General features: G+C 40.4%; 1 protein-coding gene across 6 annotated transcripts in view; it reads right to left on the reverse strand.

The window, feature by feature from the left end:
* adgrl2a (adhesion G protein-coupled receptor L2a) overlaps positions 1-26452 on the reverse strand; it is a 69104-nt gene that overhangs the window by 36827 nt on the left and 5825 nt on the right. For all 6 annotated transcript variants that reach the window (XM_083672449.1, XM_083672448.1, XM_083672453.1 and 3 more), the window contains exons 2-3: positions 12272-12485; positions 4607-4716 (exon numbers count right to left, since the gene is read on the reverse strand). In XM_083672449.1, coding sequence (XP_083528575.1) covers positions 4607-4716; positions 12272-12485 — 324 coding nt within the window. The remainder of the gene's footprint in view (positions 1-4606; positions 4717-12271; positions 12486-26452) is intronic.

A 26452-nucleotide genomic window follows, 5' to 3' on the forward strand; every position in this document is an offset into this window, starting at 1 on the left:
TAACAAATCATCAGTACCAGTGTAGCCACACACAAGCTCACTATTTCTCATGTACCAACCTACTAAATCATTTGAACCAATGAGTTTTAACTGTTTATAATTACTTACCTATAAACACATAATTATCAGTCAATACACTACATATACACCTTTAATAAAGGCAACTTTTTAATGTAAAGTGTTACCCAGCCATGATTCTGTACACTTAGAAAAAAGGGTTCTAAAAGGGTTCTTCTTTTGTCCCTGTAGGGGAACCCTTTGAAGAACCCTTTTGGGCTAGGTGTAGAACCCTTTTGGGTTACACGTAGAACCCTTTTCACAGAGGGTTCTCAATGGAACCCAAAAGGGTTCTACTTTAGAAGCCTCTGTGGAAAGGGTTCAACATGTAACCCAAAAGAGTTCAACATAGAACCCAAAAGGGTTCTTCACAGGGACAAATGAAGAACCCTTTCTTCTAAGAGCGCAGGTTTACAGAATGAGATTTTAGTGATACAACTTCTATACCTGTTTCATGAAGGCTCTAAGGTCCCTATGCATTGGTGATTTAATATTTTTGCACTTAATACGAACTTATAGTGCAGCACCTGCTGGCAATGACTGTAGGCAACACGGATGCAAAAAAAACAACAGCCATACACTGACTAATTAACCAATTTATTTATTATTTATTGTTATTTATTTTCCCACTCCACATAGAGGAAGTCAATAATCTATTTTAATAAATGAAAAGTAGTCTGTTTATAGTTACAAAAGAAGGCTCGCTCAAGCGGTTTACACATACAAAAAGTGCTTTGACATCTAACATGCATTAAGTTCCAGTGTAAACAATGCACTATATGAGGTTTAGATAATAGACCCTTGTAACTGTTGGATTGACTCACTGTGGAGTAGTCTCTAGTATAAAATCCTCAGAATTGTACTGTACCCTTGAAAGCCTGATTAGCCAGTTCATGAGTCTGAGGAAAGTTTGAGGAAAGTCAAACACAATGTTGATTCATCTACGCTTAATCTAAGGCCTGCAATGAGAAAGTATGACAAGCAGCAAAATGAATCAATATCAAGAGCAAAAGAGCCTGTCAACTTCATTACACAGAATACCATTGTAATAGAGAGATGTTTAGAAATGCCAGCAGCTTGAAAAAATTGCAAACAACACATATATTTCTAGCAAAATATGCCCCTCTCAAGTGTCTACGAAGACAGTGAAAAGAGGAAGAGAAAGTAAGAGAAACAGATCAGAAGTATGAAATCCACTCTGCAGAAACAAGCGATTCAACTGCCACGGGATGGTTAGAGAACAAGCAGCAGTCTGTCTACCTATGAAATCAAAAGCAGAGAAGTAAACCAAATTAACAGACAGCAGAGTTCCCATACACAGCCAGCCAGAAAAAAGAAAGAGAGAAATTCTGGAAAGGAGAAAGGGACCAAATGGAAGACCTGAGTAGACATTAGTGGAAAAGTAAGAGTGATCAGAAACTGGTCAGAGGATGAACATAATGAGTCAGGGAGCCAAGGAGGTTTCCTGCAGATTGCACAAGGGAAGAAGAGAGTGAATAACATTTGAAAGAGCAGCATTCAAACAAGACAGACTCCCCCCTCCCCCAAATCCCCACAACTATTACCACCAGACATTACACACATTAAAACTACAGTGGTGGAGAAGTCCCTGTTTGTTTGTGGACTATTTGAGGATATGCACCTATCAATAATAGTTATGCTGTTCTTGATGTAATCCTTACTCTATTTTAACCCCAACAAACAACAAAGCTTCTGCATTTCCTGGAATCTAAGGCTCCTCTGAATAGCATGTAATGTACTTTTAGGAGTGACTAGACTGGTGCATTGGCTGCACTCCCTAGCCTCAGATGTCTGCTGTCTACCATACAGACTCCATCAATGTTCTCCAGCATAGGGCAGAAATTCAATTGGTAAAATAATGTAAACTCTAAATAACATAATGGGACAAAACAAACTAGATTACTAATGAGATACAGTACAGTAGCAAACAGAAAAAGTTAAGTTTTCTTAATTGGTTTTAAATGCAATTGAACATTAACCAAAGCATTATTTACTTGGCCTGAATACAAAATAAATATGGCCTTTTATGTATTGTGGCATCAGGAGGGTAGCCAAGATAGCAGGCGATGACATTAAACAAAATGAGGTCTGATTGCTTTGGAAGCCAGTTAGCATACGTTTACATGTCTCTGGATTTTTATAATGCGGCATAGCAACAGCCGTGGCGGATCTTTGTCTCACCATTTCGATACAGTATGCAAAGAATGAGCTTAATGAAGACACTCCTTCACTTTTATGTCGCTCTGTTTCAAGACAATTAATGCAGCCAATTCAGAGGGCTACTGGACGCCAGGTGAAGGCCACATTTCCATCCACTGCCTGAACACAGAGATAATGGGCCTAATGAGGACAGCTCTTGACATTAACCAAATTAGAACAGAGGCAAAGCACCAGGTAGATGATAACAATAAGAAATATAGGTTGTACATAGGCTACTTTGAAAGTGACAGATCAAGATAGCCAGTTTGATTTGAAGGCTTGGACAAGAGCAATGAATAAATTACACAGCACATTACATCAAGCCAGTGGTAAAGATAAAATAAAATGTTTGTTTCATTTTGATATGACTGTCAGTTACATTCCATAGAGAGGCTACAAGGCCTTGGCTGGGTCTAGAATGGAGGTGCTTACTTTCTGCATAGCTGTCTCATCGCAGTTGTTGATTTGTTTAATGAAGGATTAATATGCTGACTTGAAAACACTTTCTTAGGCTCATGTCCCATACAAATCCAAGAGATAAATTCATTAAGCTTTTGAACCAGTGCAATGTTTTAAAATCATTATCTTTATAAACACCATATGATCTATTCCCCTGGGGAAAGGTGGTTATACCTTTGCACTGTTGCAGAGGCTTCATAAATCTTACCCTGTGCAGGCAATTTTCAACAACAGCCTGGCTGTAGCTAAATATTCCATCCTGGAAAGTGGATTAGGTTGCATTTGATACTTCAGAAAAGTCTAACTTGAGCAGAGTCGCTGGTCACTGATAGTTTGTTTGTGTCTGTGTGGGGAAAGACAAGGGGTTGGTGGGGGAAAATAAAACAAAACACGGCACTGCCCCAAGGATCACGGTCTACAACAGGCTAGCTGGGCTTGGGAGTGGAGGGGAGGGCTGGACTGGGGGAACACTAATAACTTACCAGGGCAGTTGCGATACGACACATTCTGTGTTCTCGGTCCTACTCTTGGCAGGCATGGACCTTACGGAAATTGAGAAGCAAAAAGATGGGACTACATACATGCATGCTACGGACCACCAAAAGTGTAGGGAGGGACTGCTTGGCAAGTTTTTATAAAAAATTAACATAGCCAGGTATATTAAAAAAAAACCTTTAAACATGTTCAGGAGGTGTGAATGCTTCCATGTAGCAAAAAGGGGCCAGTGCCAAATAAAACCGTGGGTGTAAGTATGCAGCGAATGCCAGGGTGTCTACAGTACCATGGGGCTAATCCTATCATTAAGGTCTGAGGTTAAACAGCAAGAGATGGATCAATAGTATCTATACATTTGAGACAAGGAGAGCCACCCCTTGAAAATGAATGAAACGACTTTCAGCTCAAAAATAATAAATTTGGCTCTTCTCTTCTCAGTTAGTTTAATCCTTAATACTCATCATTGCATAATTAATTACTAATTGCACGTCCTCAAAGCCTTGAAGAGGTCAACCTTAAACTTGTAATGAGGTTCACTCTTTAATGATGTTCACTCAGATATTCAGATTGAACACTCAAGGAGAACAGCTTGGGGAGAAACATTTGGTAGCATATGAATAAAGTTATAAAGATGTAATGCTACCTTTATAAGATTGTACAAAAATAATATCATGGGATATAAGACTGAGCTTAGCCACCAATGAACAGCTCAAAAACATTAGTAAGCCATTTCTAGAGGTGGGTAATGATTAGTTACTGTATCTATTAATCACGTGTGCGGCAATCATTCAAGTTCTATGCAATTTAAAATCCCTGCAATTAGTTTAACAATTGGTTAGTAAAGGTTAGCGAAGGATATTAATTTCCAAATTGCAAACTGACAACAGAGTTTAGAAGACACTGTGTTCATACAAAGGGCTACCTAAAGATTGCTTTAGAGATGGATTACAATTAATATTTTAGCATGCATGGGACAGACAAATGTTAATACTATTATTTTGTATGATGTATCACCTCTTTGCATTATCTAATTGGAGCCATTCTGTGTTACCTAATAAAACATATTTTGACATATTTCAACACATGTTGTTCAGAATGTGCATTGAGCCATTGGTATTAGCATTGGTGGTATTTGTCTCTGATATGATTCCTAAGAGTTAGTTACAGTGAGTTGCATCTATGTGATGAAAACAAAACTCTGCTTTGATTATGTGTAAAGGTGGAATAGGTTAGAGACCTCCACTATCCTCCTCTTATTCATTACCTGCTTCAGCATGGTCCATTGAGGGGACCAATGAAATACAACACAGTAGTGAAAGAAAGAGAGAGAGAGGGGAGAAAGATTTTAGATTGATGTTGGAAGCTTCACACTTACTGTAGGGAACACACTCATACTGGACCTCCAGGTATTTGTAAGTTCCTGGGCAGGGGTCAGGGAAGACGTCAGAACCTGTGATCACTATGCACTGGGTTCGGTTGTTGCACCTAGAGGAAACCAAGAGAGCAGACATTTAGTACAAATCTTTACCACAGCAGTGCAATTGTATCTCGTTATTGTTCCAATAATCAATAACAATAAGCAAAAAAAAAAACACATTGTTCAATGAGTTGACAATAGCTCAAATGTAATGAAAAGAGAGGCAGAGAATTGTAAAATATGCAGATAGAACAGTGGCATGAAGACGAATGAACGACTAATCACAAAATGTCCTCCATTCAAACCACCAACACACACTTTATATAGGCGACAATGAAATATTATAATTGTATTCTTCAAAGAGAATGGTCTATTAATATACCATGTACCAATATTATTCAGTTTCTCAACAATATAATGCCAAGGTCAACTTGATTCTAGGCTTGGGTATTATCTCTTTTGTAGCACTATGTGACACTGTTAACACTGTTGCTTGTGTGCAATGTGTGGCCATACACGTGTTTTTCTCAATAACACCTTGTAATCAAAATTACAATCAGAAATCTTTAATCTGAATTGATTCAATAATACACATACCCAATAAAAAAACCAAAATAGCTCTGTTCCACATGAACTTGCCGACAACATTTTATTTCTGTAGTTGTACAGCATTACCCTTTGGGTCGGCAAGAAAGAAAGAACACCCCAGTGTCTTTTTTCTCTCCTATTTTCTGGACAATGACCTTTCACATTTACGTTACACACATTTTAATTGAAGCAGAAGTGTGTTGGGGGTCCTGGGAATTGCAGGTGACCACCCCTTGCTACACAAGAATCATGATAATGACATCAATACTATCTTGCTGGGAAACTTTGCATTCTATCTGCAGTGCATGGTCCTGAATCAATAACCCTGTTCTGCTGATTTAGCAGGGACTAGAGATAACATTTGTTTCTCTTGTCACAAACCAGTGCCCACATTTACAATAGATCATTGAAAATGTATTTCCGTTTGTTTGGTAAGTTGTTGGGGGGAGGGGGGGGGGGGGGGTTGTACGTTTTTTACTCCTATGCCTTCCCTGAAATTACATCATTGCTCTGTTATTAAGTGCTATTAGCATAATCATGCTAATGGTTATCATGTTTTCACTGAGTAGAAATGGTTACCTTAGACTACCTTAGTATAATACAGTAGCAGTAACATGGCCTCTGAATTGTTCTCTCCATTTTTAATACAAAAGCATTGAACCTTTCTACAACTACAAGTAAAGAGTTTAAAATGTTCTGCAGAGCAAAATTCCCTGACTTGAACAAACAGCCCTGTGTTAAAATGAAAAGCCCACTAAATCATGATAACAGTGGGGAGCTGAATTAGCCATTAGGTTTTTTCCTGACCAGGCCTGAAGGCAATTAATCTCTCTCATGTCCTCTTTCTTTTTTTTTCTTCCCAGTCAGCATCTATGACAATTCATATAATTCACTACTCTATTTTCTTCAAATACATGCAAGGAGCGAATGTTTACTTTGTCAAAAGAAAAAATGTAATTTGTTTTGCTTTTGGCATTAGTAAAAGCAGTTATAGCTCAGTGTAAAAACCAATTTAAACAGTGTCATGAAACAAAACACCAGCTGTATATTCCCAATGGTCACAGGCAGTAGCAACCAGAGAGAGACATAGAGAGAGAGAGAGAGCGAGAGAGAGAGAGAGAGGGGGGGGTCCAGAGAGGTGTCTCATAAGGGATTTTACTTTATTAACGACCTTCATGTGTGATAACAGATGAGAAGATCAGCATATTTGTTTGTAGAATTACAGCTCTGGAATTAAAACACACACCTCATGCTGTGCCCATAATATGGCGCTTGGCTCTCTTGGGTGATGTACAGTATTTCATGGATCTGCAGTGGGAAGCATTTTCCGTATTTTATTTGGTCACTTTAATGATGCAAAATTTATTTTCATGCATAAGCATATCATGCTAAAGTAATATGAATTACAGCTCTAACTTAAAGATTGCAGAATTGTAAAGAATGGAGAATTGTATGGAACTAAAACAACACTACAAAGAAAATTCATGGTCCCTAATAAGACATAGACCTGTCTGTATTTATCATGCAAATGCATTTAACATGGAGAAAATGTATTAAAAAAATAAAATATTCACAAATATTCTGTGTCTCAAGGTTACCATACTGTATGTGTTGATGGGACATTCAGATATATTACCCTAATTTTACAAGTAGGGAGTAAAGGGCCCTGATCTATGGGATTGTGTGACTTTGAGTTTGTCTCATTTGTGTTACAGTGGGCATCTCTTGAGACCAATTGAGAAAGCCTTAATGACTCCTCTCTACACCCTTAATTTGTGAGAAAGAGTGTTATTTATAGATATTCCAATCCTAACCCGTAGGCTTGGTCTTAAAATTCCCTATCTGATAAAGAAATATAAAATATGTTTTTAATAGTGCAGTTGTATTGTTTACAGGTAAAAACTGATTACATTACATATGTACAGTATGTATCAATATTACATACGCCATTGCAACTCTAATTTGGTGTTATCGTCAAACTATTTATTGCATAGGTATACTAGCTTATAGAGAGACATTTGTATGGTGTCATTGTGAACACTTGTATGGACTCCAATCGAGTTAATCCAGAGTAGGGGGTGCAACTACCCTCTTCTTTCACATCCTTTTTTCCCACATACTGTTTTTTTAACCACAGTTAGGTATTCCAAAATTAATCCCATCACATTCCTGACCTTTTGGGACAGCCACAATTAGAGTGTCATAGGATGCTGCAAGGATTTGATGCAAATCTCATTTTGAAATTAGCACTTGGCTGACAGCAGGAAGTGTCTGATAAGATGCCAACAAGGTGTAACTGATAGCACTTGTGATACCATGTACTCACTTGCAATTTAACCTTTCACATTTAGATCATAAAGCATGTCAAAGGAATAATTGGACAAAGAGATAATTGAATAATAAATTACTTGGAGTAAGAAAAATGTTCCGCATAGAGAGATTACAGTAATACATCATAACATACTAGCTTTCCTCATGCTAGAGTGTGTTTTTGTTTCAATGCTTACTCTTAGTTTAGCATCTATTGCTGCTTTTTAGCTTTCACAAGACCCAATCAGACCCAATGAAATTCATAAACAAACTGTGTATTGATAAATGGGACCAAAAACAATCCTCATTGTGAAGTAGAAGAGAGAGCCAACGTGACTGAGTAGAGTGCCACACAAAATAGGACAATTTACTTCTTAGAACTCCCACTTTGAATTTCAATCGAATTAGAGTCTGTTAAACTCAGAGTGACCCGTCTAGCTCCATTTCATCTGAAATGCTGATGAGGTTCATGGCACAATTATCAAGGCAGACATCCCACTCTCGTGGGTGTCCTGCTGATAGTGGAGCCCATTGAAAAATTTTATCATTTCCACCACCATACAAAACAGTCCAAAGGGTAGCAAATTAAACAAATACCCCCCTCCCTACATATCCACAATGCCGGTACATCTAGACAACTTTTCCAAGGGGTGGTCTAACAAGGTTTCTGGAAATTGGTGGTTAAAAATTAACTGTTAGCATTCAACAACCGCTTTCAACCACGTTCAACCAAATATCCGGGGCTAAACATCCTATGAACTGTAATTACTGTCACATGCTCATGTTTCTGGTGTGTTTCTATGAGTGCAGCCAAAGCAACTAAAGAAGGGTTAGTTCCTTTCAAGTCAGGAGGACATATCGTCTGAACAGTTCTTCTAGCTTTACCTAAATCAGTGACACAGTGTTGTGTTGCAAAGGGAGCATATTGTAGTCAAACTGTCATTGTGGCTTTAATGGGGAATGCAAAATGCCTCATTAGCAACACTCCCCTCCGATAATCAATTCATCCAACAGCCATGATATAGTCATACAGACGCAACTGAATTTAGAGAGAACACACTGTACAGTATACGTACGTATCTGGTCATTTGTATTCACAACTTAATTTATTAAGTAATATCTCAGAACACAACAATATCAGTATTTGCTTGTTATTCTTTATGTGTTGTATAATTGTAATTATTGTTCTAATTGAAAATATAGATAAGATACACTAGTGAACTGAAATCCACTACTGGTTTTGGAAGCCCCAATGTATCTGGACATATGGAATCTTAATCTGGGGTGCTTTAAATAAATACTAACATGATATGTACAGCAGGGAAGTACAAGGCTGTGTGCTGTCAGGCGTAAGATGGAGGTCCTTAGAGAACCCTGCAAGCACGTCTGTCACTGATATAAATAGTGTAAGCACAGAGCATTATTAAATGGTCACGACCTGATGGACATTTCTACTTTTGCCCCTTATCGTATTTTCTCTAAGAAAATCTTAAATAAGAACATACTCAAAAACTATAATCACTGAAATACTGGTGGTGAACTCAAATGACTATTTTCATAGTTGTATAGTGACCTGGCTTTTGGAATAATAATAATCATCCCAAATACTCACTGACTTCTATCTCCTCAATGAATGCCCCTGTTCTAATTAGAGACCCATCTACATTGATCATTCTTGTTATTGATATGTTCTTCTAAAACACATGATCCACAGACCAGGCTGGAGTAGGCCATGTTATGTTACAGCGGTCGATGACCTGGCTATTGAATATTTACAATGAACCTCATTAGTCAAGAAGAGATCATTACATTTGGGTCATGTCTTAATTTTTTATCCATGCATGGTAATTTCTGATTAATCTAGGCATGCCAGTCAAATATTGACCATTATTCATTATCCTCATAATCATTAGTAGCAGTAGTAGTAGTAGTAGTAGTAGTAGTAGCAGTAGTAGCAGTAGCAGTAGCAGTAGCAGTAGCAGTAGCAGTAGCAGTAGTAGTAGTTGTAGCAGTAACAGTAGCAGTAGTAGTTGTAGTAGTAGTAGTAGTAGTAGTAGTTGTAGTAGTAGTAGTAGCAGTAGTAGTAGTATTTCTATCAATGACATGATTATTAAAAACTGTACACCAATGCAGTTTCACATCTGTCTGGGAGGGGTCCCCATGAAAAATTCCTGTACAGATTATCACCCACTTGAGCCGACTAATTGCTTGCAGCTGAACATTCTAATTGAGCCACAGCAGTCTTAGGGCTATTTACATAGAATAATTGTGCTCATATAATAAGCCAACCAGATATAAAAACAACTTCTAGTGCCAACAAGATCTATCAAACTCATTGGCGCCTCTATGTAATTCTCTACTCTTCTGGACCATAGCCGTTCATGATGTTGTTCAGTTTTCCACGAGTGTGCATTTAGACTATGTGCTTTCTTGTCTCCGATTAGAAGGCAGAAACCATCATAGAAACAATTGTCTATTCCTAAATGCATGGTGGAGTCATTATAAGAGAGAGAATTCTGTATATCATTATTTTTTTCCTATCCTGCAGTATGCAGTTGGCCCACATATGGAATACTTTAGCTCGTTTAAACTCAGAAAAAGGGCAGAGCACAGGACCCAGTTTTGACTTGTAGAGGAATCAGACCTCCTGGCTATATTACAAACTTTGCATTCCAATACCCTGGGAAGTTCATTATGTGTTTTGAAGATAATTGATTTTGGCATCTAAGGCATCAGACTTTCTTTCCCAATTCAGTCTATTTCTATAAATACACAGAAATAGTATCTAATTAACTTCATATGTGATCTTGGGTGCAAACTCGGGTTGTTTCTAATGTAAGACACTATTTATTGCTTAGCTTTGATGCATTGATTAGTTAGGCAAACAATATGGTTTCATTATGTAAAAACTAGATAAAAACATACTGGGTCAACCATAATTTGAAATGCACATGTTTGGCTTTCACATAAATCATGCATGGATGCGTATGGAAGATTTGCAAAAATAAGTTATCTCAAGTTAGTAGCTGGACCATCATGAATATAGTTAGAGAGTATATCTTCTCCCCTGCTACCCCCTGAACAAGTTCTCTCCTGCTAATAAAATATATTTAAAAAAATAATAATAAAATAGCCTACTGGCATTACGACTGCCAATGGCCCCTGGTGTGAGCATTGATTATTTTGCCTTATGATGACTGTTGGATAGATGATTCACTTACTTAAACTAATGTATCGTTGTACGTCGCTTTGGATAAAGGCCTCTGCTAAATGCCATAAATGTAATGTAATGTAAATGTTAAAAATTAGTTTGAATTCCTTGACTGTCATGATAGGGCTAATACAGGCTTATACAACACATGAGCCTCATTTATATTGGGAATAGAAAATAATAGATAGATGAAAGCAACCAAAGGTTGTCTGTGGATTTGTTAATGGAGGCCAATATATTCAACCTTGAAACAAAGGAGGAGATACCGAGGGTCAAAAACACAGGGCACTATGTCCACGGCCTCTCAGGAAAGAGAGTATGAGTCAGCTATCTGACTTCATCAAATACGGCTTGACAATAACCCCCCTGAATACAACAGCTATGCTGTTTTATTTCATTATTTCTTATTTCCCAAGACAAATAGCCAGAGTTGCTGACAGCCTTATATGATCCAATATCTTTGGCTGTGACGCTCGTACGTCATCCTATCCTATGCACTTTGGCTCAAGGCGACCCTGTGTGACAAGACCTAATGTAAAGAAATACAGCATTGCTACTGGTTCCCTACTGGTGTGTGCGAGTGCGTGCGTGTGTGCATGCATGTGCGTGTACGCACTTCCATTTAACCATTCACACAGTGTTTTATTCATTTAGAGAGATCTGTTATTACTAAGAAATATAGAATTTTGGAAAATCTGTGTATTGTGATGGTAATAGTTTTTCTGGTTGATGAACAAGTCACATGATGCATTGGTATTACAGTTGTCAGACTGTCAGCTACAGGATGCTCGGCCTTTGTCTCTCTGGTAATAGAAGGTCCACAGAAGGATTTGTTCTTTCTAAGGCCAAGCTGCTGGGGCCATTCCTGTACTCAGCATGGTAAACACCTTAACCTCGGAGTGGGCACCTGCTGCCCATGTGATAAGACAGAACGCAAGAGGGGGGGCTAAGCGAGGTCATTAGATTTGCTGTCTCTGCCACTTTTCCACTGCTTGTATTTTAGCTTCAAACTGAGGACTGACTGGAATTGTGCTCTTCAAGAGATCCTCCCTGCTTTGCAAAATGCTGTATCTCTCCCTTCTGCACATTGTATTAAATTATTGAAAGACATCACAATTGGATCTCATCTTTTGACTGTGGACATCAAACCTGAACCCAATAATTCCTAACAATTACTAAATCTGATGGACCCTGCTATAGTGTGCTCTAAGACAGGGGGCAACTAGGAGAAGTGGCACATCCAGTGGTCATTCGTGCTAAGATGTCTGACCTTAATTTGGCAAAAGGAACCCTAACCCTAAAGGAGAGGAGAAATCTCTTAATTTTAAGCAAATGTAGTTCGGTAATGTCTGGGTAAACAAGGTCATTTGCCTGAAATAATATTACTGCCAACTGAATAACAACATCAGTGATTCTGAAAAGGTTCCACAATCCATTTGGCCATATCATAGTGGATTACACAGTGAAAGACAACAGGTGTAGAAGAACACAATAGGCCATGTCATGTTGTTTACCTTTGAGACATGATCTTGTAGGCATCTGGGAGGTAGCAGTTGATGTTCTCCATCTGGAAGGGGTCGGCATCACAGATCTTGTCATCTGTTCGCCCATAGTTGGCACTTTCAATCATGATGACATCACTTCCTGGACAGCGCAGGTCGATAGGATAACCCTCACAAGACAGCTCCCTCCTCACTAAGCCGAATGGCAGGGCAGCTCGGCTAAACCCTGGGGGAGAAGAGGAGTCTTCTATCAGTACAATAGAAAATCAAAGAGAGAAATGTAGCCGCTCTGACAAAGACCATGTGGAGGAGAGGGAAGAAGGGAAAATACACGCTGGACATGATTTCCGAAGGCTGTAGACTGGAAAATGTCTACAAACTAGAATACGTGCTTGGCAATGATGAGAGGGGTGCATGGCATCAACCACTAAAGCACTTCAATATACACCAACCTTGTACACCTACCCTGTACAATACTCAATTGTATCCTGTGTGAAGTATGATTTACACAGCTTTATTTAACTTCTCATCTCCCTGCTGACAGACTTCAGCAAGGCTTATTCAGCACTGATACAATTAGATATATTTAATATAAACACTCCAAAGAAGGCTATTGAGTTTTCTTCATTCTCTTTATCCACAATTATATATCCCCATAGTATGTCCATGAACCAGTTGAATGACTGACTCTCCAATAAGGAGAGGGTGAAGCCACAATCAAAACCCAAATCTTTGAGATACACTGTATCACTCAATGATCTTAACCTGATACCATGAGAAAGACTTCTGTATCAATTTGTTTTCACAACACCATTGAAACAGCTGCAAATGTGTTCTCATTGGAAAATATTTCAGTATTGAAATGCATTTCAATAACACACTATCATTGGAATCTCGTGGTTTATTTGCAATCCTTTTTCTATTCTATGAAGTGTAATTTAATCAATGTTACAGGGCTGACAATCGAAGGGAGGACTGGTGGGAGACTGGGGCAGGGGGTGTATGTGTGTTGGGGGCGGTGGGGGGAAATCAATATTGTGGCTTTGTGCTCTGCAAATGTGAACACTGTCAAATAGCTGTGCTTAGTGAACTATTTTTCCTCGTTTTCTCTCTCAATAAATGATTTTGTAAGGACAACTTTCCTCTCGCAAAGAAATATGAAATATTCGATAGATTGGGATATATATATATATATATATATACACATATATATATATATAAAACGAACCTTAATCATAATAAGTACATCACTCAGTGGAATTAATATAAACTCTGCAATACTCACAACCACAGTTTCACTGTGTACAATGATGACAATTTAGAGTAGAGGCACGGCATCTGGCATTTGCTCTACTGAGGAGCACTCTGCCACCCTATGCCCTTGTAAATAATAATGTTGTTGGCTGCAACCCTGGATCTTTGTTGAAGCTGAGGTCGTCTGTGTTTACAGAAGTCTGCCTTCCTAATGAGTCTCTGTTCACAGTCTGGTGGCTTGAAAAAAAACGGCATTATTCCTTTTCATACACTCACATTTGTTTGGTAAGATTGGCACTTCGGCTGGTCCTTTCGTGCTATTTTTGATAATTACCCAGAGCCTTTGCCAGTCATGAGTGACATTGTTTGTCTATACCTTCCGAGGTAGGAACAGTCTACTCAAAGTGATTACTTTACTCTGGTAAATCTGCCTTGAGGCTAGATTGTTTTCGTCCATTGAATGCTTCACCAATTAATAACAACCAATAAGATTACCTTTGTCTGATTTAATGCTGCACTACTGTTGTTACACAGAATTAGCTTTCCACATTGTTCCCCTCACTACAAATGCTATCAAGGAATTTTGTTAAGGAAGATAAATGTCAGTTCAAATTGCCTGATGCCTTACTGTATGTACAAATCAAGTGGTATTGGTAATGCGTTCAGTGCTTAACATTAAGACAGGTTGATTGGAGAGTCAACCATGGCTGTATTGCTATGGAGTAGGATTAGGATAGTGTCTTAGCCTGTAATCGTTGTATCAGTGTTTGTTTGAAAGAATCAGAACACATGGGAGAGACATGTTTTTGCTACTGGTCTTTTTGACATCAAATTTTCTCAAGTGTCCACTAGACATGAAAAGGGAAAATCATTCAAGTCTGAATCATACTTCAAAGTGTTCACTTCATTTTTTTTTCTACGGTAGAAAAATATAATGCTTTAGGTGAACCACAATTCATCAGGGCTGTTGGCTCCCGAGAAAAACCTGAAGTGAAAAAAAAATGAAAACATGGCATGCCAGGAACACGATTTGACATCTAATGTTTATGTCAATGCATTCCAACATAGCTCCATCATAAGTCAGTCACACACTACGTAATAACTAAGAGAACTTGTGTAATACATCAATCTTTGCCAAATTAAAATGTTTATATACACACAACCCTTGAGAATAGTCAATATATAATAAAGACATCTGGCTATTGCTTTTCTGTTGCAGGGTATGTCATTGGAAAAGCCTGCTTTCGATTGAGCTTGTGTATGGCATATCTAAAACATTTCGAAAGCTCCTTTCGCTGTGCACTATTGCAAGTGATGCACACATGATTTAAACTGTAAGTGAGCAGCAACAATGGTTCCAAAAGAATTGCATATTTTCAAATTGAAAACACGGAAACTGTGTTATGTGCAACACGGAAACTGTGTTATGTGCAACACAGGTAATGAAGGATTACTGTTCACCCTGACATGATAAAATTGAGTTGTCTAATGAGTTTGATCAGGTAATTAAATTAAGGACTTTTGCTTTAGCTGGTACTGCCAAGACCTGCCATCATACAAAGTTATCCAATTAGCAATAGCATGTCAGCGCAAATACTGAAAAGGAGCAATAATCCCAAAATAGAAACAAATATACCATATTACTGTGCAAAGGGCCCATTGTTGATCGCTTTAACAGCGTTCATACACATTTTTTTCCAGTGGCCTAGATTGGACTACATTCCTGTTTTACTCAATAGAGAGGTCACACAGACTTCATATGGATCAATTGGGTTCCAGTCTTGTACATCTGAATGGGATACAGTACATCGGCTTTGCATTGCCCCACTTTGCGGCTGGAACAGATCTGGTTCTTGGGCCTTGCGCAAGCCCTCCAAGCTTGGTCTCCTATGTGATGCCAAACCACCCATGCTTTGTCCCAAGAACACTGTTAAATCACTTAAATCACTCTGCAGCGCCTCTAAAACTCAGCTTCTGGTTTTATGATTTAGACCTGATTCAATTCATTCTATTTGAGTAGGGAAACAGAAACCAGAGAGACATAATAAAGGAAAAACATATTCACTTAACAGCAAAGAATCATTGCTGGTTTTCCATTGCTTGGATGGATAACAGTGGTATACAATGTACAGTTATTTTCTTGTCCAAATCCCTGGACATAAAACAGAGACTTGTGGAAAAAATGTTTGGCTGAGTTCATACATCATAAAGTCAAAGGCTGTTCATAAACAAAGTCCAACAGCCTCTCAATTGATTAGGCCCCAGGCTGAACTACTCTCTCAACCTAGCGTTGGATGATCTTTCAGGACAAGGGGTGAGAGACACTGACAAGTCAACACATGGAAGGGGGGAAACAAAGGACAGGCCTGCAAGCCAATTTCAGACCAACAAATTTGAGTCATCATCACCGTCTTTAAATTCAGTACTAGTCAGTTCTATTCACTACCCTAACGACTCACAGAAAACGTCATCACGAAATATATTTAGATGATGAAAAGTAGAATTGCAAAATCATTTTCTGGAATTGAGAAACGGTCATTATTGGGTTTGTGACCCTCCTTAACATAAACAAAAAATGTTGATTTAGTCTATGATAAGTATGAGCGGCAATGCCTCTCCTCTCCAGAGAGTTTCATTGGGAAAGCAGGGAAAGTTAATTGGAAATACCGCAATGGCATGAACCAATTTTCTTTCCACACCAAAGAAGCTAGTGCTGTAACAAATGACTTTTGTGCCTTTTCCAATAAGACTTATTCCTCCCTTTCATACAGTGTTACAGATGGGGGTCGCACTCCCCAGTGCGGTCCCTAGGTGTCTCCGTCCGGCCGTCCACTGTGCCGCCTCAATCACAGACTTATCACCTGCACCTGTGTGTAATTGTCTACGTCTTCCGTCTACGTCTTCACCGTATGTTCACCGTTTGTTGGTCACTTCGAGAACGTAAGCTATTGAGTATACAAGTACTGTTGTTTCGAGCTTAAGTTTGTATCCTGTTTTGTCTGCACTTCATTAAGTAAAGATTATTTTGTTTCGAGGTTTCGAGGCACGAGGCGGGGAGACGTCTCACTGCCTACCGCCAAGGGAGCCAGCCCGTGGCAGACAACTCAGTCGGCTTCCATACATTCCGTACAGAGACCGGATGGGAGAAGAACGCTCTGGTCGTCCTGTACGCTCAGGGACTGTCTGAGGACATCAAGGACGAGCTCGCCCTCAGGGAATTGCCTGAGTCATTGGACGCCCTCGTCGGCCTGACGTACGAGTGGACAACCGTCGTTGTGAGTGGATACATGAGAGGAGGTCGACTCTCGGCGCGCCTCTCCATTATATACCTAGCCCAGAGCCCATCCGCCAGCCCTCGGACGAACTGTGTGCGGGGAAGCCCATGCAGTGGGGAGGGGTGCTAGCGAGTCGACATTCACCCTTCGACCCAGGAGACAGGTGAACATTTTTTCCCTTGGTGGGCCCAACACACCCGTCACATTCGGGCATTAATTGACTCGGGGGCCTACCATCTTGTCCGTGTCAGGCAGGGGGATGAGTGGAAGACCGCCTTCAACACACCGAACGGGCACTATGAATACCTGGTCATGTCGGTCTCTCGAACGCGCCTGCGATGTTCCAGTCGCTGGTTAATGACATGCTCCATGACCTGCTCAATCACTGTGTCTTTGTTTACTTGGACGACATCCTCATCTTTTCCCAGGACATTGCCCAACACGAGCAGCACGTTCGGTTAGTCCTCCAGCACTTCCTGGCACATCGTCTCTTTGTCAAGGCGGAGAAGTGCGAGTACCACATTGACACCGTCGCCTTCCTGGGTTTCATTGTTTCCCAGGTACACCTCTAGATGGACCCCGTCAAGGTCAGGTGCTGGTGAAACAGGTGGAATGCTTTCTGGGGTTTGCGAATTTCTATAGACGTTTCATCCAGAATTTTAGTACTCTTGCCACCCCCTTACAGCCCTCACCGGAAACATCCCTTTTCCCTTCTCCTGATCCCCGCAAGCGGAAGACGCTTTCGCTGACCTCAAGTGGTGCTTCACCTCGGCACCGGTGGTGGTGAGAGCAGCCCTGAGGCACGAACCCAACTCCGGCGGGGGACCGCCGGATAGGCAATACTTTCCCAAGGCCGCACGGCCGCAGCTGCTCCAGTGGGCACATGCATCGGCCCTCACCAGCCAACCCCAGTGCCACCAAGACCCTGGAATTTCTCAGGAGGAGATTCTGGTGGCCCACAGCGGAGACGGACACACAAGCCTTTGTGGCCGTCTGCACGGTGTGCGCGCAGAACCCTCGCGCGCCAACTCTCTGCTGGGCTTCTCCGGCCCCTACCCATTCCCAAGCGCCCCTGGCCCCACATCTCTCTGGATTTCATCTCTGCCCTCCCCCCATCGGATGGATTCACGACCATTCTGGTCATTGTGGACCATTTTTCTAATTTTACTTTGTCCCCCTCCCAAAACTCCCATCGGCCCCGGAGACTGCTAAGCTGGTGGAATGTCTTTCAGGTCCACGGCCTCCCCCAGGACATGGTTTCCAATCATGGCCCTCAGTTCGCCTCCATGTTCTGGAAGGCATTCGCCACCTGCCTCTGCGCCTCCGTCAGCCTGTCTTCCGGCTTCCACCCCTAGTCGAATGGCCAGACGGAGCGGGTCAACCAGGATCTGGAGGGGATACTGAGGTGCTACGCCTCCAGCAACCCCGCCTCATGGAGTCAACAGCTGGCGTGGGCGGAATACGTGCACAACACCCTCCTCTGCTCCTCCACCGGGATGTCTCCCTTTCAGTGCCATTCCCGGAACAGGAGAAGGAGACGGAGGTCCCATCCGTTCAGGCCCACGTCAGCCACTGTCTTCGCACCTGCAAGCAGGTGCGCACCGCCCTCCAGCAGGCTTCGGCCCAGTCTCAACACCAGGCCAATCGCAGGCGTCGCCCTGCTCCGGTCTTCCGTCCTGGGCAGAGGGTGGCTCTCCACGTGGGATCTCCCCCTATTTATTCACATAATAATTGCATCATCAAAAAGAGAGAGAAGTAATCATTATTTTGCTCATGGAGCTAATAGCTTAATAATTCAGCAAAAAAAAAATCTTATTGTCAACAGTTAGAGGATGTAAACTGTCTAAACTGTATCCACACATATCGTTCAAATGTTGATAGGCTGCAAGCCATATAGTATTCTTCTGTGTAAGACTGGGAATTGCCAGGGATCGTGATTTAATACATATTGTGATTCCCTATGTATTGCGATTCTCTAAGTATCGATACTCCAATATATTGAGATTAAATATTGCCATAAATAAAAATTGTTTTCATTTGATGATGGGAATCAATGTAATTATAGGACTACATCTAAGGACAAAATTCAGTAAAGGAAAGAGAACATATTTAATGAGGAAAATGGAATTTAATGTAATAAAATATCTAAGTTAGGTACGAGGCACAAATCAGTAATAATCAATTGTGATTGAATACACTCCAATATGTGTACAACATTTTTTTCGTTTTAAATAACCACAACCTGTAAGATAAATAATAAAGTTGTCTTACGGAGGAGGGTGGAGGTGTGGAAACAAAACAAAGCAAAACAAACAAATGTTTTAAAAAAAATACATTTAAAAAAATAAATCGATACTCAAGAGTCAGAATCGTGAATAATAATATCACAATACTGAAATGTACCTATATTTTCCCCCACCACTACTTCCATGTTTCTGTTTATTTATTTTGTGATTGTGTCATGAAACACATCTATGGATCTCAACAGCATTTTAGGGTCTCGGAGAGCACTTGTAGCTATATTGTGTTTCAGGGGCCTTTCTAATACAGTGCTTTGTGACATGGAGAGGTGTTTTAGGGCCAAACAAAAGGGAGCAAACATGTTCCTGAGCTCCTCATTGAACACAAAGCATTGATACACTTGGATAAACAGAGCTAGGCAGCTGCATGCATTTCATGTGTGTTCTTTATGTGATCAGGCACATTTAATAGGCCGTTTTTCACCACTCATGTCTCTCACTTCAGTTTAATCCGCAAAAGGTGCAAACCTCTTATATACACCCCAACACACCATCATGCTGTGATAATGTGTCTGCACCTGTACACAATTCCAAAAAAGTGCACTTCGTAAAAAAGAATGGTGCATATCAACCAAGGATGCAAAGGTGAGGGGATTTCAAAGATGTGCCTCCCTTTCTAATTAAATGATGGGAGCAAGGATCAGGGGTAGTAAATAATATATTACAAGGTATGCTCAATCCTGTGTCCATGGCAACCAGTCCACCAGTGCCATAATTGCCCAGAGCCTTGTTGACACTGCACCTTATCAGGCATTCTGGTCAGTCACTCTGAGAGTAGCTTTTCAATTCCTCCCAGGGATCTATGTAGCCAGCATTGAACTCAAGAGTGAGCAGGGCCCACGTTGCAGCACAATGGTCTGCATTCAGCAGGGCCTCTCTGTCTACAGATTGTAATCAACTCGTAAGCTCTGGTAAATAACACTGAACATATACCAATTGTGAACCCCTGATTACAGATTAGCATGGAAGCATTGGGGAAAGACAACTTTTTTAGTTTCACCTGCTAATGAACTGCAAAAATTGGAAAATGTCACACTTTTTTAGGGATCACTTGCATTTAACACATGTTGGTCATGTATGGTTATTATCACTGACATGTTGCTAATTGTTTTTGATTGGTGCTCGGGACCTCTGTTTCCATGGGTTACAGCCCATATTGCGCCTTTGGAATGCCTCTGTTTAAAGATTCCCATGATGACATTTACTTCTCATGCTTAACCTTTTGTGTGACATTGAGCCAATACATGAGCTGCAGTTGTGGAATGCAAAAAAATTTAATATGTAGGGGACATATTACACACCGTCTCTCTGGTGCTATAATTATTGAGTTATTTCCTTTTTTTCTCCTATGAGCTAAATCAATTGGAAAGTGACCATCTGTCGGGATATCAGTGTCACTGAAGCGGAGGTAATGAACAAAATGTCTCCTCATTCACACAAACAGGGAGTCATTAGGATCATCACCAGCCATGTGTAATCCTCCTCAATACCAGAATGCTAGGGGGACATAACTATTAGCAAACAGACATTGGCCATACTGTAGCTGCACACACGCTAAATGGAGGAATCACTGAGAATATGGATGATATGGAATATGGCGATGCTGGAAAACTAACTTAAATCTTTCAAAGATGAATTGTTGACAAACAATTCCACTATCATCAACTACTGATATTGCAGACTGTACAAAAAATGTGTTGCTGTTTTTTCTGGGCCATACAGTAAATGGCTTTCATATCAAAATTAAACTGGGTAACTTGATGAGTTTCCAGAGTGGTCCAGCGGCAAGGCGAACCTGATGAAAAGGTCCATTCAACCTCTCATACCGTGCCCTTTGTGGCCTGAGCACAAAAGAGGTCTCCAGATTATTTTGATGTGAAACCAGATAATTTTTCTGTTCAGAGGGAATGAGAAGGGTGACAAGGACGCTCCTGATGCTTGTCATCTACTGTTAATACAGCCCTTTGATTTTCCTTTGTTCTGACAACGGTTTAACAGCTGCTTGTAAATGGGCTAGCATCTCTGCTAGGGCTGCCTTTATTCCACACCCATGCCTGACATGGTCGCTTGCTGGGGGGATTTGGGGGCCAAAGAAGAGTGTGGTCTATAGCATTAGCTTGGAGCCACAGGAAACTCAGCTTGAGTCCTCCAAGTCCCCCACCCCCACCCCCCTCCCAAGACCCCTCCCCCTGCCCCTACAGCACAGGCAGTGGAAGTCAGTTGAGGAAAAGAAAACCTTTAAGTCAAGTTCCTTCCCACAGTGCTGATTCTATAATCCGCAGATATCCTTTACAACAGCATGTATTCTTAAGAAGTCAGGTTCACACCGGGGAGGAAGAGAGGGAAAATATTGCATATTTCTGAGCTGGATGTACTAGCTGAACAGCAGAGCACAATGCATAGTGCAGCCTTGGAGTAGTAATTGGTAAATATTGCACTCTTGCTGTCCATATTTATTGTGCACACATATCATTACAACCATTTGAATTTCTCAAACAACAAGGTTGATTTCACAACAATGTCTCTAGAACAGTTGCACAATGGTATACCAGACGTTTTTTCAGACCCAGATTAAGCCTACTTTTGTAATCTAAAAACACAGCATGTTTAAGAGAAAATCTCAATTGAAAGTGCTTTTTGCTCTGGCAATTGGCTTAATGTAGGATAGAGAAACCAACCTTGCATGCATTTGGTAGAGATGTTGACTTGTTAAAAGTATATGCTGTCCTGGGCCTGGCTAATATGGAAAGACATTCACTTGAGCTGAGATTTTGCTTCTCTGTAATTTTGTCTGTAACAGCTGTGGCACCTAATAGTATTTGAAAACAGACGTTAAGACTGAATTGTAAGGGATGTACTGACATATCAACATTTTACTATACATTTCAGTGATGCTCTGTGAAACCAAGTAATCTTCCTTGGTGGAAAAAGGTTTTTACCAAAAGATTGGATCACATCTGTCTAAAGCTAGACTATCAGAATTTAGCAGTATGTTTATCTGCTGTGCAGACCAAACATTTTGATACTCATAAGTATGCAAACATTTTGGGAAGAAAGATAATTTTCTTTGTGGAAAATAGTGAAATCCCTCATAACAATACGTATTGTACTAAAAAGTGGCCTCTGAACGCTGGCTGTCTCTGTGCACAGCGTTATTCTACGAGGCACACAGAGAGCAGTGCCAGGGTATCAAGATCTCAGCCTCATTTGTATTCACCACCATCCACTCTGCTCCAGTTCATTTACATCTTTTCCCCTCCATAGCAACAGCAGGAGGGCTATCAGAAGCATCTTTGATATAGGTACATGACTCTGAAAAATATCTTGTCATTTATCTCAGGATAGATATCATAAAAACCTCTCCCGCTGGTTCTTCCCTTTGGTGCTCAGGTGAGACCCTTTAAACAGAAATGTACCCTGTCAGTGAGTCTTTAAATTGCTGCCCTCCCCTCCCCCCTCTCCCGCCCACTTGTAGATAAATACACAAGTCCACACAGGGACATATGTGTGCTTGTACCCCTCTATACAGAATTTGCATAGTTTGGCTTACAAAGGGAGTATAGCTTTGCTAAGTATTACTGTTAAGTGTAAGGGCAAAATATATTGCAGCATGCATACAAAGGCAATCGAAAGCAAAACCACACTGTCTTATTTCAGCTCCAACATGTTTTTTGTGATGTCTGTACTAAGGATGGGAGATTGGGCGATTACATTCGGGATCACCGATGATGGTCCGGATCTATTGCCGACTGAGATTCCTTTGCTTTGATTTTTGGGCCATTTAAAGCTGCGTTTCTGAAGTAAATAATCGCCTCCTCAGCCATCTTTTTTCCCCTTTCCCAAAAGTGATTTGTAGCCTACTATGCTGACATTCGGCATTTCATTTTTAGGAGACCCACAAAGACATTCTGCAAGTCAACTGCAGAGTGTGGAGGTCTTTTGGAATATGGCTCATGAGGCATATGTCCTTTACTGCTCCACACGATGAAATCGGGGAGTGGACTATGGATGTGTCTATGTCCGTTTGTACAGTATGTTCGTATGTCACACACAATAGCTCAGACAACACTGGGACAATTTTGACAAAACTTGGGTGAATGATGTTTCTTCCCATAGAGATCTGGCATTTACACAATTACACTGATTTGGGCCAAAGGGGGTGTTATAGTATACAACTGAAATTCAGAAATTACACTGACTGCATGAGCAACACGTTTCTTGTAAGAACCTACAAGCTCCGCCCTTTAGATGTTTTTTTAAGATCGTCAGCAGGCAGTGTCTTGAGTTGTTAAAAATGAGCTTGTGTCCTCTAAGTGCGCTTTTGCCTAAAAGGAAGCGAGGCATGCCGGTTTGGTACATGAAACAGCAGCTTTCAAAGCAAGTGGAAAAAGACTTGACTCTTGTTTGTTGCCAGATACAGCGCTTTAACTACAAGATAGCTAGCAATGATTAGCGATTATGCTAACAGGTACATTGTAGGAATTTCTATGCTAGTAGCAGAGTAGCTTGCTAGCAAGAGGGAATTAAATACATTTAGAGAGTGTTTGTTTCATACAAGAACATTTATTTCAGAAACTGTAGTGGAAGACATACTAATTATCCCTCCATCAGGATGAGATCGCCCTCTCTTCTCTCTTTTGTTGTGTTGGATATCACTTTGAATCTACGCTATTGTAGACTATGAGAGCCTAACTGAGGGCTATCCTTTGCAAATGGACAACTGGGATTATGAATAATTTGCTTGATATTGCCAGAATAATAGTCTACAGGCCTGATGAAGATGAACTGTTATATTATCTGTTATTCCCTCTGACAGTTTGCAGGCCGTCATATCCTCATAGTTTTACTTATCAGCTTATTATTGTTAATGTCAGTATTATTAATAATTCATATTAATCATTATTATTATTTTATCATGATAGCAACAACAATAGGATAATAAGAAGGAACAGCGAGGGTGACAATAGGACGATAGGATCATGTAGATGATCTCCCAGATGATCTTCAAACACTCCACACATTTAAAATGAAACTGTACTGCACCATGGGGATATTTAACCTCATCAGATTCCACTGTCTTGTATGTAAATCAACCTTTAAGCTTAATTAAGCACTATGAGGCTTATCAAGGTCATAAATTCCTTTTTTGCAATGCATTATTGACTACACATCATCTGCACATGTCGTCTGACTGCGTTCACACAAGAGCAATGTCATCCCGCAGTCTAATATCGGATAGCCCTGGGGAGGGACTTTTTCAGGTCACAAAAAATGCAAGGACATCCTCATGTAATGAAATGGCTGTGATGACCATCAGACAGTCAATGATTTTTTTTTTCTATCCTGAAAATAACCACCAGAGAAGTAGGCACTTAGCACTGGAGAAATCATTCCTTCTGGAGTACTGGGATGTCCCTGCTTTGAGGTGTGGCAGTTTTGTATTACAACAAGACCTTTGGACAGCATTTGTTAGTCTTATCATTGATATATGTAAGGAATTATCAACTCATCAACAGTCTAATTTCCATAACAAAAACATTACCAACCTACAAAATATGTCATATGAAAGACTAATCAGCTTATATATGACTTTCATTCTGACTTGGTTTGCTTCTGCTTGTTCTACATAATTTCTTCCACACCAACTGACAAAAAAAGAGTAGAAGACATGGGGCAGCAGATTTCTCTCTCTGCTTCAACGAACCGTTTTATGCTCCTCGATTCAATAAGGAAGCATTCCCCCATGGGTCAACAATGGCAGCTCACGCAAATGAGAAGGATCCTTATGCTCTGTTTGTGTTTCCACATGTACTTCCACACAGAACCCACAATGCCGTTTCCCGCTTCGTACAGAGTACTTGGAATGCTCTCATGTGTATACATTTATGCCACATTATTCAGACTGCGCTTCAACTGACACCCACCTGGCATTTAAATTCCCCCCGACCGACAGGGTAGTCATGCCCGATGACACCTCTGCTCTGTCTGCATTCTTTATGCACTCGTATTCAGGCTAAAGCTTAGGTGGAACGGCTCCTAGATTTGGTCCATTGTTATGTGACACAATGCGTTTTATTCAGAGTGATGCTTTGGCCTCGTAGGCCTTTTGTTTTTCTAGTGCGGCTTGTTCAAGGTTATGCACAAGCTCTGAGACTTATAAAACACACCTCTGATACCATGGGGATAAAATATATAGTTTCTTTTTTTTTCAATGGACCAATTTAATGAGCACATGGTAACACATGCATTTCGGAACAAACCAAAGCCTCACTTGCAGTTTAAAGCAGAATTAAGTTTAATAACTAGGACATAATAATAACAACTAGGAACCAACAACATACATTGGTTGAAATATATCACACAGGGCAATAATGTTGACCTTCTTCCACATACTAATTGTTATTACTTTAAAAAGGGTCCCTGCAACAGGTTTTCGATTCGAAAATTCAAAACTGGATTAACCTCTTTGAATCAAGTCCATGGACTTAGGCTGCCTCCTACTATTGTCAGTCTTCCCTCTGTTTCTAGTACTCACACAGACACAGCAGGAGGACTTTGATGGTCCCATGTAATAGTTTATCAGATGTCTCTCATGCTTATCGGCCTTAATTATTGCTTGTTAGCTACTTAAAAAATAATTTCAGAAATTCAGAAAAAATGTTGCGTGGAAATTAGGTTATGAGGCAACAATTAACAGAGCTTAGTGCTCCAGCTGTGACAAGTCAATATAATAAAAGCTGGTTGACATACTAAAGGGGATTGATTTGAAATGACTTATTCCTTTGATATTGATTGGTAATGGGTTCCCACAGGGTAATCCATGGCATATACTCTTTAATGATTGTTTGCTCAGCCATCATTTACTTCAGACCATGCCAAAGTGCAGAGGCCCATGCCTATCTACTCAAGCCCTTGACACACAGAGGCACTCAGAGGTCAATGACTAAGAAGGGTCAATGTCTGACACAGGGTGAGGTCATAATGATTCCCTGATACATCAAGGGCTAGGCTGGTGTGTATTATGCTTGCCAGGAAGTAAATTAGGTCTTGATGAGCTTTCGATTCCAAATGACAAAAAACAGTGCTGACAAGTTGACAACTTAACTGAATAACGGATCACAAATTCAATTCATAAAGTAGGTAAGCTGTGGGATGTACGTTGGGAAACAACAGATGAACAAAAGGGTAAATATGAGTTTGCAAAAATATCACCAATGTGGTGAGTACTGCTCCTAAATCCTTTATATTTATGAGAATACACTCACCGCCTCTGGTTTACAGGACCCTCTTTAGGATTTATGGCCGCTTTAAATCAGGACTGAAAGCGAGAGGACAGAGGGGACTCCACTAAGGGCAAGGAGGAA

The sequence above is a fragment of the Argentina silus genome (genome assembly GCF_951799395.1).
Source record: "Argentina silus genome assembly, chromosome: 6".
NCBI classification, from domain to species: domain Eukaryota; kingdom Metazoa; phylum Chordata; class Actinopteri; order Argentiniformes; family Argentinidae; genus Argentina; species Argentina silus.